The 13,021-nt window shown below is 36.0% G+C and overlaps 1 protein-coding gene across 3 annotated transcripts in view; it reads right to left on the bottom strand.

Moving 5' to 3' along the window:
* LOC128663612 (intercellular adhesion molecule 5) overlaps nucleotides 1-13,021 on the bottom strand; it is a 264,464-nt gene that overhangs the window by 23,135 nt on the left and 228,308 nt on the right. Inside the window, exon 8 of one of the 3 annotated variants that reach the window (XM_053718018.1) lies at nucleotides 10,459-12,633. The exons of the other annotated variants lie outside the window; for them this stretch is intronic. Within the exon in view, the coding sequence (XP_053573993.1) occupies nucleotides 12,464-12,633 (170 nt within the window). The 3' untranslated portion in view covers nucleotides 10,459-12,463. Of the gene's footprint in view, nucleotides 1-10,458; nucleotides 12,634-13,021 lie in introns of those variants that run through there. 3 annotated transcript variants of the gene reach the window in all.

Raw genomic sequence — 13,021 nt, forward strand, 5'->3', positions numbered from 1 at the left:
ATATTCTTCTTTATATTATTATCTTTATTTGAAAATAATTTAAAGGGACATGAAACACAAACCTTTACTTTGTGGATTCAGATAGAGAATACTATATCAATCAATTTTCTAATTTACTTATATTATTTAATGTGCTTCATTCTCATGTTATCCTTTGCTGAAAGGTTTATCTTGGCAAGCTCAGGAGCAGCAAAGAACCTAGGTTATAGCTGCTGATTAGTTGCTGCATATATATACTGATTGTCATTGGCTCACCAATGTGTTCAGTCAGCAACCAGTAGTGCATTGCTGCTCATTCAACAAAGCATTCCAAGAGAATGAAACAAATTAGATAATAGAAGTACATTTTTTAAAATTTGTATTGTCTAGCTTAATCATGAAAGAACATTTTTTGGTTTCATGTCCCTTTAAACTTAGAATGAATCACAGGTTTGGATCATCACCTGTGTATTGACTGATGATTGCTTGCCTACATTTCAACAGCAATCATCAAGTTCTACCTATGTGCTTAACAAAACACAGAACATCTAAGTCTAGATTTCAAACAATATAAACAGAAAACAGAGAAAAATGTTAATTGATTTCTTTAGAAAGTTCATTCAAATTTCATGCTCTATCACAATCATTACCCTTCTATTTTGAAAAGAATATTCCTTTAACCTATACAAACATCGGCATTATTACATATATAGATAGATCTATCTATCTATCCTAAAATCTAAATATTAATTTTAAAAATTATTAATGTTTTTACATGCACATCCATGTGGCTCAGAATAAGATATTCTCTGCGCAACATCATTGTCAATACTCAAGCTTCTCACAGCACCAGTGGGGCTTGTATCATGTCAGTAATTAAGAAACAGTCTAAAAAGAGTTTCAAAATGGAAATAAAAAAAAACAAGTGCTGTGTTGAAAATGCTGGTGCACGGTGAATACTTAAAGGGACATGAAACCCAATTTTTTTTCTTTCATGATTTAGACAGAGCATACAATTATAAACAACTTTCTAATTTACTTCTATTCTCTATTTTGCTTCATTCTCTTGATATTCATTGCTGAAAATCATATCTAGATATGCTTAGTAGCTGCTGATTGGTAACTGCACATAGATGCCTCCTCTGATTGGTTCACGGTGTGCATCGCTATTTCTTCATTAAAGTATATCTAAAGAATGAAGCAAATTAGGTAATAGAAGTAAATTGGAATGTTGTTTAAAATTACATTCTCTACCTTAATCAAGAAAGAAAATGTTTGGGTATAGTGTCCCTTTAAATACACTTTTGAAAATGATATAGCTTTTATAATAAGCACTTTTGTTCAAACATTTATATAGCAACAATTAAAATTCTTTTAAAAAAAGGTGAGATGCATTCATTTGTATTACAAACTTTTGATGGAGTATCCCTTTAAGATAATATTAACTATCAGAATCGTTCATGTTAAAATACAGTGTCTTAAAGTGATAATCTCCATATGAATCATGGAAGCTATATTTTTACTTTCATATGCCTTTAATCTTTCACTGTACATTATGTGGGATTATAATTTTTTTTCCAATCCCATTTCTTTAGATATTGAACATGCCCATAATGTTTCGACAGAGATCGCCGATTGTGTTCACCAGATGAGAGCTATTGTGGAGAAGAGGAGTCCCTGGGAGAGACCTAATATCCAGAATCCCAGGAGCAGGGAATCTCCCAGGGGACATTGGATACGGAGGCTCTCATCTGTGCTGCCCCTCCTGCCCCAGCTGCTCTGGACCCTAGTGCCCCTCCTGCACCTGTTGCTCATACCCCAGCAGCTCATGGCTGTGCTGATCCTGGCCACAAACTGCCTCCCATCAATGATGATGAGGCAGTTTGTCAAATTTTAAATCTGGCCAGGTAGTACAGGGATAATCACCATGAGTTGCATGGGGCATTAAGAATATCTGTTGAGCAACAGGGGCAGATATTAGAGAGGGGCATTATAGTAGATAGGGAAAGATTAGCTTTAGCGAGGGAAAGATTGAGAATAGAAACAGGTAGAATAGATTTAGAGAGGGAAAGATTTGAATATGAAAGGATGAGAGATAGTGAAAGATTAGAATTAGAGAGGGATAGATTTTTATTTGAAAGACAAAGGGATAGTGATAGGATACACTCTAGGGTAGAGCAGAGAGAACTACATCGTCGGGAGAGGGCAGACGAAGACAACTGGATTTTTAATCGACAACTGTTTTTAATGTTTGGGAGAAGGGGAACAAGGGAGAGATCCCCCCCCCCCATCTCCATCACCAAAAAGATCCAAAGAGTAGGGTTTTTATTTTGTTCTGTTATATTATTTGTGATTCTCTTTTTTTTTATTATGTATGTCATTATTTTTTTTATTATTATTATTTGAGTAACAATAAAATATGAATACAAATATCTTGAAAATTGTTTATTACTTTATTCACATAATACAAATGTTACAAATGATTGATGATCAAATTCAATGCATGTGTAAGATATACTTTTCTCTGCTTATTAAAGGTTCAATCTACGCCATATATGTTTTGTAATTAAATTTTTTACAAAATATTATATAGTCTTGACTTTGGCATAAACAACTCACTTCTGTTAAAGGTTAAACAAATCAATAATTTGCATTTCTTGAGTCATAATTACCATGTGATAGTCAAGTAATTTGTAATTTATTAAAATTGTGTAAATGTATTAATTCCCATATTTCATTAATATATGACCTTTTTAAATAAAGGGACACTGAACACCAACAAATACATTTAAGACTCAGATCGAGCATGCAATAGTAAGAAAAAAAATAATTATATTAATGTATATTTGTTAAAATGTTATAAAATCATTTTTTTATTAATTTTAAATTGCTAAATTGAAAGTCAATAGTTAATAAATTAAATGTCATTTTATCAGGTGGCTGTCAGAATATGCTTATATAAAAGTTAATCACAGAGGTAAAAGTATATACATATAACATTGTTGGTAATGCTAAACTGAGGAATGTGTAATAAAAAGAATTACCCATCTTTTTTTTAAACAAAATCGGTGGTTGAATGTCCCTTTAAGCACGGACAGGCCTGTGCACAAGTACAATATTGCAAATTTATCAAGACATTTTTAATGAAACACACAGAGAAAGTACATAACTCACTCACAATCTCTCAGCTAAGATGAAAATCAATAATTGAAGGGTTAGTTATTATTTACACATTTAGAAAAATGGGACAAGCACGGGTACCTCGTCAAGGTTCCTTCCAAAACCTGTGTCCCCCTAAAACTGCCACACAATGTAAGCTCTCAATCCAACAAACTGTGAAGAAGTGAAGGGTACACAGGTAAATAAACCTTCTATTTGTAGAAATTTATAAAAAAGAGAGATTTCAAAAGAGAGAGAGTGCAAAAGAGAGATAAATTGCAAGAGAGAGAGAGATTGCAAGAGAGAAAGAGAGATTGCAAGAGAGAAAGAGAGAGAGAGATTGCAAGAGAGAGAGAGAGAGAGATACGCATGTATTCATTTCTAAACCTGTAGTGCATTGCTGCTACTTCAACAAATGATAGCAATCTAATGAATTCAATGTTTGTTATGGGTGAAAAGTTTTATTAAAAAATTGTGATTTGTTATAGACCTATTTTTGTATATTTCAGGTCACCATTTCACAGCCAAATAAGATCAAATAAAAAAAATTGTTCACTTTTTCACAATTTTTTTTACAAACTTTAGGTTTCTCTCTGAAATTATTTACAAACAGCTTGTGCAATTATGGCACAAATGGTTGTTTATGCTTCTCTGGGATCCCCTTTGTTCAGAAATAGCAGACATATATGGCTTTGGCGTTGCTCTTTGGTAATTAGAAGGCCGCAAAATGCTGCTGCGCACCACATGTGTATTATGCCCAGCTGTGAAGGGGTTAATTAGGAAGCTTGTTGGCAGCTAGTAGGGTTAATTTTAGTGTAGTGTAGTAGACAACCCAAAGTATTGATCTAGGCCCATTTTGGTATATGTCATGCCACCATTTCACCGCCAAATGCGATCAAATAAAAAAACGTAACATTTTTCACAATTTTAGGTTTCTCACTGAAATTATTTACAAACAGCTTGTGCAAATATAACACAAATGGTTGTAAAAGCTTCTCTGGGATCCCCTTTGTTCAGAAATAGAAGACATATATGGATTTGGCTTTGCTTTTTGGTAATTAGAAGGCCGCTAAATGCTGCTGTGCACCACACTTGTATTGTGCCCAGCAGTGACAGTGTTAATTAGGTAGCTTGTAGGGTTAATTTTAGCTTTAATGCAGAGATCAGCCTCCTACCTGACACATCCCACCACCTGAACTCTCCCTGACCCCCCTCAAATAGCTCTTTTTCCTCCACCACCTTACAATTGTCTCCGCCATTTTAAGTACTGGCAGAAAGTCTGGCAGCACTAAAATAAAAAGCTTTTTTTTTTTAAAATTGATTCTGCAGTGTTTGATCCCCTCTTAGCCCCCAACCTCCCTGATCCCCCCCATACAACTCTCTAACCCTCCCCCTCTACCTATTTGCCACCATCTTGAGTACTGGCAGCTTTCTGCCAGTACCCAGTTTGCCCCTAAAAAAAGTGTATTTTATTTTTTTTATAAATCATATTTTCTATAGTATAGCTGCCCCCCCCCCCTCAAAATCCTACCTCCCTCCCCTTCCAAGATCCCTTTCCCAACCCGAGAAGAGCCCCACCATTGTTAAATACATTTTTTTACTGAAAATTTTGCTGATTGCAAAAATACTGTATGTTGCACTGTCAACATTATTGCCCAAAACCACCTGAATATAATCTGCTTGAGATAGATGTTAATGGAGCTAGATGTTCCAGATACTCATGGTTATCCAAGCTCTCCAGATCTATATCAGGGATTGTTAGGGCAATGTTGTGCAACATACTGCAAATCAAAAAAATTAAGGAGACTTTGGAGGGGGCATACTGAAGAACCCCACCAGAGATGTCCAAGCAATGGAAACAGCTCTTCAATATGCCAAAGGTGCGCTCAATTACCGATCTGCTGGTGATGTGTGCCTCATTGTAGCGCACCTCTTACACTTCATTGGGGTTGTGGACGGGTGTGAACAGCCATGGAAGACAAGAATATCCAGAATCACCTGCGTAAACAAAAGAGATCATTGAAATCAGAATGAATAAAATATATCATATATATATGTTAGAGTATATAAGAGATATTTACCTATCAGGATTCCCTCTGGCATTTGTACCTCCTGGAAGCGATGGAAGATGGCCGAATTCTGGAGGACGAAGGAATCGCGGTTGCAGCCAGGGAGTCCAGAGCGTACGCTCATGATCTTCAACCTGGCATCACAGATGACCTGGATATTCAGTGAGTAGTTGTGCTTCTTGTCCCGGTATGGTACCTCTGTACCCCTGGGAGGCTGCACCAATAAATGCGTCCAATCTATGTCCCCAATACTAGAACATATAGAATATATAGAACTGGAGCTTGTCAGCATGCCACTCCTCAGGTGTATTGGGGAAGTGGACATGATGGCCTAGGCATTGGTGTAAGGCATTCAGGACAACCTTCAGTTTACGTGAGAAGGTTGCCTGGCTCATACCTATGTCTAGACCTGCCACAGCCTGGAATGATCCAGTTGCCAAGAAATAGAGGACCGATAGTAATTTCACCATCCCAGGGATTGCCCTAGTCCTTGCAGTGAGTGGTTTGAGAGAGTCCTTGATTTCGACATAGAGCCTCTCAATAGAGGCCCTATTTAGTCAAAATCTATGGATCACCTCTCGGTCACTGAGGGCATGGAGACCAACCCTAGAAAGGAACACCCTCTGCACCTGCTGGTGTTTTTGTTGTTGTGCAACCGCAGCCATCAACACCCATCTTTCCCTGCGTCTCCTTAAGAACAGGACAAACTGTAAAGCATTTAGAATTTCCATGCTCAAAATATTAATGAAATGAAGTGATTGAAAGCCCCTTTTATAATGCCAAGTTCTACAGCTGTGAATGATTTCAGCAATTGAATAAGAGATGCGCCAAACATTACCAAACAAATGACTTGCAGAATTTCACTATTTTTGCATCATTTTATGAGCAAATTGATTGAATAATTTATTTACGATTGACCGAATTTCAGTATTATTGCGTCATTTGACGAGCACAATGTTGTGTCAAAATGAATATGTTTAGAATTAGATCATTCAGGTGAGTTCAGCAGCTGTAATAAAATCCAGGTGTATTGTTTGTGCAAACAACTAAATAACTTATGCAAAACACATGAGTATTTAGCTATGGTTGGAATCATAATTCAGATTTTCTGTCTTTGGATGGCAGCATTGTGGAGGCTTAAAAGGTCAGTGATTACTGTGTTTTTGAGATACCATATTAAAGAACAATGTGGTGCATTAACATTGGCAAACATAATTTGAAAGAGAATGCAATGTCGGACATTGCGATATGAAATTATTTGTGCAACCGTTAAAAATGTCTTGCTATCCTTTGTGGGATTGATAATGCCATTTTAAATTCATTTCAATGTATTTTGCAAGCACAAAGGAAAACAGTGGCATGCAAAATACATAGAAATGACTTTAAAATGGCATTCTACTTCCAAAAAAGCATAGCAACAGAATGAAAACAGTGCTAATATGTTTTTTGTTAACAAATATAATGACTGACCTTTTAAGTCTCCATGCCGCCACCATGCAAACACAGAAAATCAGAGTTCAGATTTCATCCCTAAATAAATACTCATGTGTTATGCATAAGTAATTGATTGAATTGCACAAAGAATATACCTGCATTTATTACATCTGCATTTATTACAGCTGTTGAACCTGCACAAAATCGAATGCCATTTTAAAATCATGTCAATGTATTTTAATGGCACTGTTTTCATTCTCTTGCTATCCTTTGTGTGAATTTGATTATTATTTTAAAATCTTTTTGGGGGGGCACTGTTTTCATTCTCTTGCTATCCTTTGTGTGAATTCAAATGCCCTTCTAAAATCATGTCAATGTATTTTTTTTATTTTTTTTTTAAATCAAAGTTTTTTATTGAGGTATTGCATAATACAGAAGTTGTTACATAACATCATGTAAATGATTTGCCATTAACTAATACATATTTTTCAGTGAGCACATAAAACATACGCAATGGGTCACCGCAAATTCCCAGATTTCACAAGTACTCATCAGCTTAATAACTCTGTAAACATTACATAAAATAGTTAGCTAACAATGTAGGCTATATTAACTCTATTATCAAAGCATAAAGTAAAATACATGACAAGCTATGATACCTCGTTTTTTTTTTTTAAACATTAAAATAAACTTTAGAAAAATCTTTTCTCCCTTGTAAAGAAGGACGCCTTATAGGGTGATATCTGACTTCCACTTATGAAAATTGAGAAAAAGGGTAGATTTGTAATAGAGGGGAGTAATACCCAGTGAATTATGACAATAAAATGGTAGTTCAAAAAACCTGTCATACATACACAGGAACATCTTGGGATTATTACAACAGGGACATTTAGCAACCATATCCTGAAACACTAGTTTGCTGTGCGCTTATACACCTACATAGCTTCAGGAGGATACTTTATTTAGCAGTAAAAAGGATAAAATAAAAGTAAAATAAAAATATAAAGGGCTCCTGCTGGGGCTTAGTATACCTCTGTTTCTAACTTTATATCTCTTAGACCTTAGTTAGGCAAAATATTTACAGCTAAGCACTGATAAATGTAGTTGGTATCAGTGGACACTTATTATTGAAAAAATAAAATAAAATAGAAACCAAATAAACCTGAAAAAGACTGTACACATTTTAACTATAGGGAGGCTATTTGTATATATACCTGGCCTTCATGATAGGAGTACCATAAGCTGTAGTCAAAATTAGGGTAGTATGTGAACCTAAAGGAGTATCCCAGATGGGAGCCTGAACGTTGTTTGGGGCAACACAAGAAAAAAACAACTGCATCCAAAAATAGGAACCTTATGCTGATTAGTTCTACATTATTGTACCCCTATGTGTCTCTCTAAATATTCTGATGCTTACTATAAAACATGCCTCCAGTATAACTTAAAGTATGTTTAGCAATTGGTACATAATATGCTAGGTAAGGCTTCTGTTGTTATCTAGTTGATCTCAACTATTTGCTTTATATGCTTTATATCTCTAGGATCTTTGCTAAGCAGGATATTTGTACATAGAAACTAACCCATGCAGTTTGACACAGTGACCACAGTTGCAGAGATGAATATATATTCCATCAGCTAAAAAGATCCGTAAACTGCATCAAAGTCAATCCTAGACTCAAGTATACTGCTGCATAGTATTTGCTAAATATCAATTGTAAACAACATGGAGGTGTACATAAAATAAGAAAAAGTCCAGGAAATATGAGAATGTTAAGGACCCACATATCGAACTGTATATATCTCATTAGTGAGTCCAGCAACCACAGTTATATAGAAACCTGATTCTAGCAACTAGGGCTTCTACTTCATAGCGTCCAGCATCACCCCACTCCAACCTTTATGCAGCATCTACGAGGCAAGTTACAAGCTTTCTGGAAAACAAACCAGCCCGATGTATAAACCCAGACATAAGGCATCCACATCCAATCTGTCGTCAGCAATCCCTTGCTGCATCTGCTTCGTCGTATGCTGGGGGCCACAATCCCGACTTTCACAGAGTGCCCGGTGAAATCAGAGGCACTAGTTTCTCTCTTTGCAGTAAAACCCCCTCTTCCCATGCGGGGACCGGCCGCATCCCCCTCCAGGGGAGCCGAGGGTAGCGCAACACACTCTGTGCCATGCCTCACAAGTAGGTTTCGTTTAGGCTGTTCCTCACTTTGTGGAGTTATGGGATTAGGCTTCCGGTGACAGCTGTGTAGTAGCGTCTGCTGAGTCATCTCTGGTCGTATGTCTGCGGTCCCAATGGGCCACCCCGTGTCTCTAGCCTCTGAAACATCCTCCGTGGTGTCTAACGACCTCATGGCAAATCTGCATACGCCACTTAGATCAGTAAACCTGCAGTCTATAAGTTGCCCCAAGGCCTCCAGTTTAGCCCTTAGAATAGCATGAAAATCCTCCATGTTGCTATATTTAAATGATGCTCCCAGGAATGCAGAAGGTTATAGCAGGTAAATGCTGCTCTACTCGGAACTTATTGGTATCCGAGGGGGCTAATATGCACATGTGGTGAAGTCGCGGCCTATGTTCAAGGCCCTAACAGTTTGGGCCCATCTTGTAGATTCATAAAAATGGAGACATCCTACAGCTTCATATCTTCTCCTTTGTTGGATTAGCAAGTTACAAGGCAGGATGATAAGGTTAAGGGAAGATATACTGCAGATTGTTAAGATTACTTAAGGAGCTCCACAAATTTGCTGCTGATCATGGCCACGATCAAGACACGCCCCCCGTCAATGTATTTTTAATGCCACTGTTTTCATTCTCTTGCTATCCTTTGTTAAAAAAATATTTGAAGAGTGAATTAAAGAATAATGTAGAGTATGACCATTGCAAAACATGACAGAAAAGGAATGCTATTTAATAACTTTGTGTTGGAAACATTTGACTAAGTGTCTATACAACATTAAAAATGGTGCAAATAGATTTTAAAAATCTAAATATCAATATTTTTAATTTTTAAAATGTATCTCTATATAGTGCACCAAATGTGTAGCAATAATATTGTTAGATTTTTGAAGGGTATACATATTTAATAAAGTTTGTAATTGACTTTTATTAGGTGATATGCTTCATTCTCTTGGAGCATCGAACATAAGATTTCAGTGTTTTCCAACTCCCATTGAGTTCTATGGCATCTGCGACCTCAAGGGTGGCGGATATAAAACTAGGTATGCTGCGTCGGAAAAGACACAAGCGTAATTGTAGAATTTTTGATAACTTCGTAAGAGCTTCAAATACTGTCGAATAGGAGGGCGAATGAACAGGATTCCGCTCAAATTCCACGGGTTTTCAACATTCATCGATCTGCATCGGATTGAGACCGCCAGATCGTATTTTACGTCACAAATTTTAACTTATTCCGATCTTGAGGCTTTGATAACTACGGCGGATCAATCTCACGACAATTACGATGCAGAATTCAAGCGTATTTTCGGTTGACGCATTGATAAATAAGCCCCTATAGAGAGAAAAAGTTATCTCGGGCGTGGTATCCGAACTCTGAAGTAAGTGCGTGTTGGATATCGCTCAAGTGCAAACAATTTACTTTCAACTTGTAATAGGCGCATTTAACCCTCCCACGTTAAAGGTTTACTTCAAGCGGTGTTTGTGTAAAAGCAAAAGTGCTAAATAGTGCGCCCTATATGTTTTGTTCTATCTGGAAGTTTATATGCATGTATGATTTTCTGAGAAATAAAAGTTGCCACCTAGCCACAGCCAATTATTCTATATTTACATATTAAATTAAGCACACAAATGCTTTATTGTATAGTAAAATATTTTATATTTAAAAAAACAACAACATGTTTTACAATGAATATATTCTAATTCATAAAAAAACTATCATTCATCAAATAAACTGTTCCTAGATCATATCACACTCTTTATACAAAGGAAGGTGGACTTTTTAAAATAGAAACTAGTAGTAAAAGAAAACTTTATGGGAAGTGAAGAATAAGAATACACAATGCTCAGTTTGTATTGTGATTTTGTATAAACTTTCATGATTCAGATAGAGAATGCAATTTTAAACAATTTTCCAATTTACTTTTATCAACAATTTTGCTTTGTTCCCTTGGTATTCTTAGTTGAAAGCTAAACCTAGGAGGTTCATATGCTAATTTCTAAGACCTTGAAGGCCGCCTCTTCTCTCAAGGCATTTTGACAGTTTTTCACCACTAGAGGGTGTTAGTTCATATGTGTCATATAGATAACACTGTGCTCAGGCACATGGAGTTCAGGTGAGCTAGCTCTGACTGGCTAAAATGGATGTCTGTCAAAAGAAATGAAATAAGGGGGCGGTTTGCAGAGGCTTACATACAAGGTAATCAAAGAGGTAAAAAGTGTATTACTATAACTGTGTTGGTTATGCAAAACTAGGGAATGGGTAATAAAGGGATTATCTATCTTTTTGAAACAATAACAATTCTTGTGTAGACTGTCCCTTTAAAGGAATAGTCTAGTCAAAATTAAACTTTCATGATTCAGATAGAGCATGCATTTTTAAGCATCTTTTTTAATTAAATCCTATTATTAATTTTTCTTTGTTCTTTTAGTAATCTTTTTTTGAATGTAAGCATAAGAGGCGGACCATTTTTGGTTCAGCACCTGGTTGATTGGCGGCTACATTTATACACAAATCAGAATGCACTACCCTGAACCAAAAATCGGTCGTCTCCTATGCTTACATTCTTGGTTTTCAAATAAAGATAGCAAGATAACAAAGAAAAATTGACAATAGGAGTAAATTTGATAGTTACTTAAAACTGCATGCTCTATCTGAATCATGAAAGTTTAATTTTGACTAGACTATTCCTTTAATTAAATCATTGTACTCCAATGCAGCTGCCAGCGATAGGATAGTGTTTGTAATATTTTTATTTATTACATCATGTTTTTGCAATCTATGGTTAAATGCTGGCATAACCAATTTGTAAAATGTGTGCTTCTGATCTTGTAAGACGCATGAATCATTTAACTGCTAAGATTATTGAAAAATAAAAAGCAAATAACAATTCATAATTATCACTATTTGGACACATTATTAGAATAAAATATTAAAATAGCTTATTAGTCGCAGGGACCGCAAAGCCAAAATATGCAATTTTAAATAACTTTCTAGTTTACCCCTTTAATATAATTTGCTTTGTACTCCTGGGGTCCTTGGTTGAAAAGCAAACCTACGACGACTCAAGAGCAGCACTGCAATTGCTGGAGCAAACTGCTGTTTGGTAGCTGCAAATATATGTCTCTTGTCATTGACTCATCTAATTTGTTAAGCTAACTCCCAGTAGTGCATTGCTGCTCCTCCAATAAAGGGAAAAAACAGAATGGATAAAATTTGATAAAATTATTAAATTGTAAAGTTGGTTAAAACTGTAGGTTCTAACTGAATTATGAAAGAAAAATGTTAGCTTACAGGTCCATTGAATTATTTCACTATATCCATTTGTCTGTGTTCCTTTAAAGGAGATACATAAAAACATACAAAAATGACCAAATCAAGCTGATTAAACAACAACACCTGTGTAGCAAAAAGAATCAGTCAATTGTGTGTATAAATTGTGATATCATTTAGAGGGGCATAAATACAGGAAGATAAATACAATGAAGACGGAGCTTGTAACGTCCACAAAAAGAAGGCCCTTGTCTGAAGTAACAACATTGTCATTTTCCATGGCGAGATCAAACTGAAACTAAATGTCACAAAAAAATAGAAGTCCTTGAATTGGCTTATTCCCAGCTTCTTCTCAGCATTCTTGATTTCATAAAGGGTTCATTGGAATTTCCTCATTGCTCTTTTTATTTGGCTTCAGTAAGTCGTAACTCCTCTTTTTATACCGTATCTTTATGTAGTAATACACTGCCAGACTCGTAATGAGGAAAATACCTAAAGCGGTACCAACCCCAACTAAAGTCCAACATAAAGTACCACCTGTAGAAAGTAAAAACAAAAACAACAAATGTCATACTACAAAAAGCCTAAAATATAAATCACAATAAGAGATTATGCAAAGTCACAGTAGTAACCAGTGTTTCTCAACTCCAGTCCTCAACTACCTCTAACAGGCCAGATTTTCAGGATTTTAAGCAGACCCAATTGAAAATCTGTCCGTTAGGTGGCTGTTACTCTATGTCATCCGCCTCCTTGTTATTCTGCGCATGTGCAATTTTTTTTCTTCATATTGGAATGCAGTGCGCTCCCATTTCGTTATGATGTCTGTGTTCGCCGAGTACAGCATACGCAGTAGTGAGTGAAATCGCCGATTCACGCATACGCATTGCAAAGGATCGTCCTGAACAAGCTTTTGAGATACGTATAG

The sequence above is a fragment of the Bombina bombina genome, chromosome 6 (genome assembly GCF_027579735.1).
Source record: "Bombina bombina isolate aBomBom1 chromosome 6, aBomBom1.pri, whole genome shotgun sequence".
NCBI classification, from domain to species: Eukaryota; Metazoa; Chordata; class Amphibia; order Anura; family Bombinatoridae; genus Bombina; species Bombina bombina.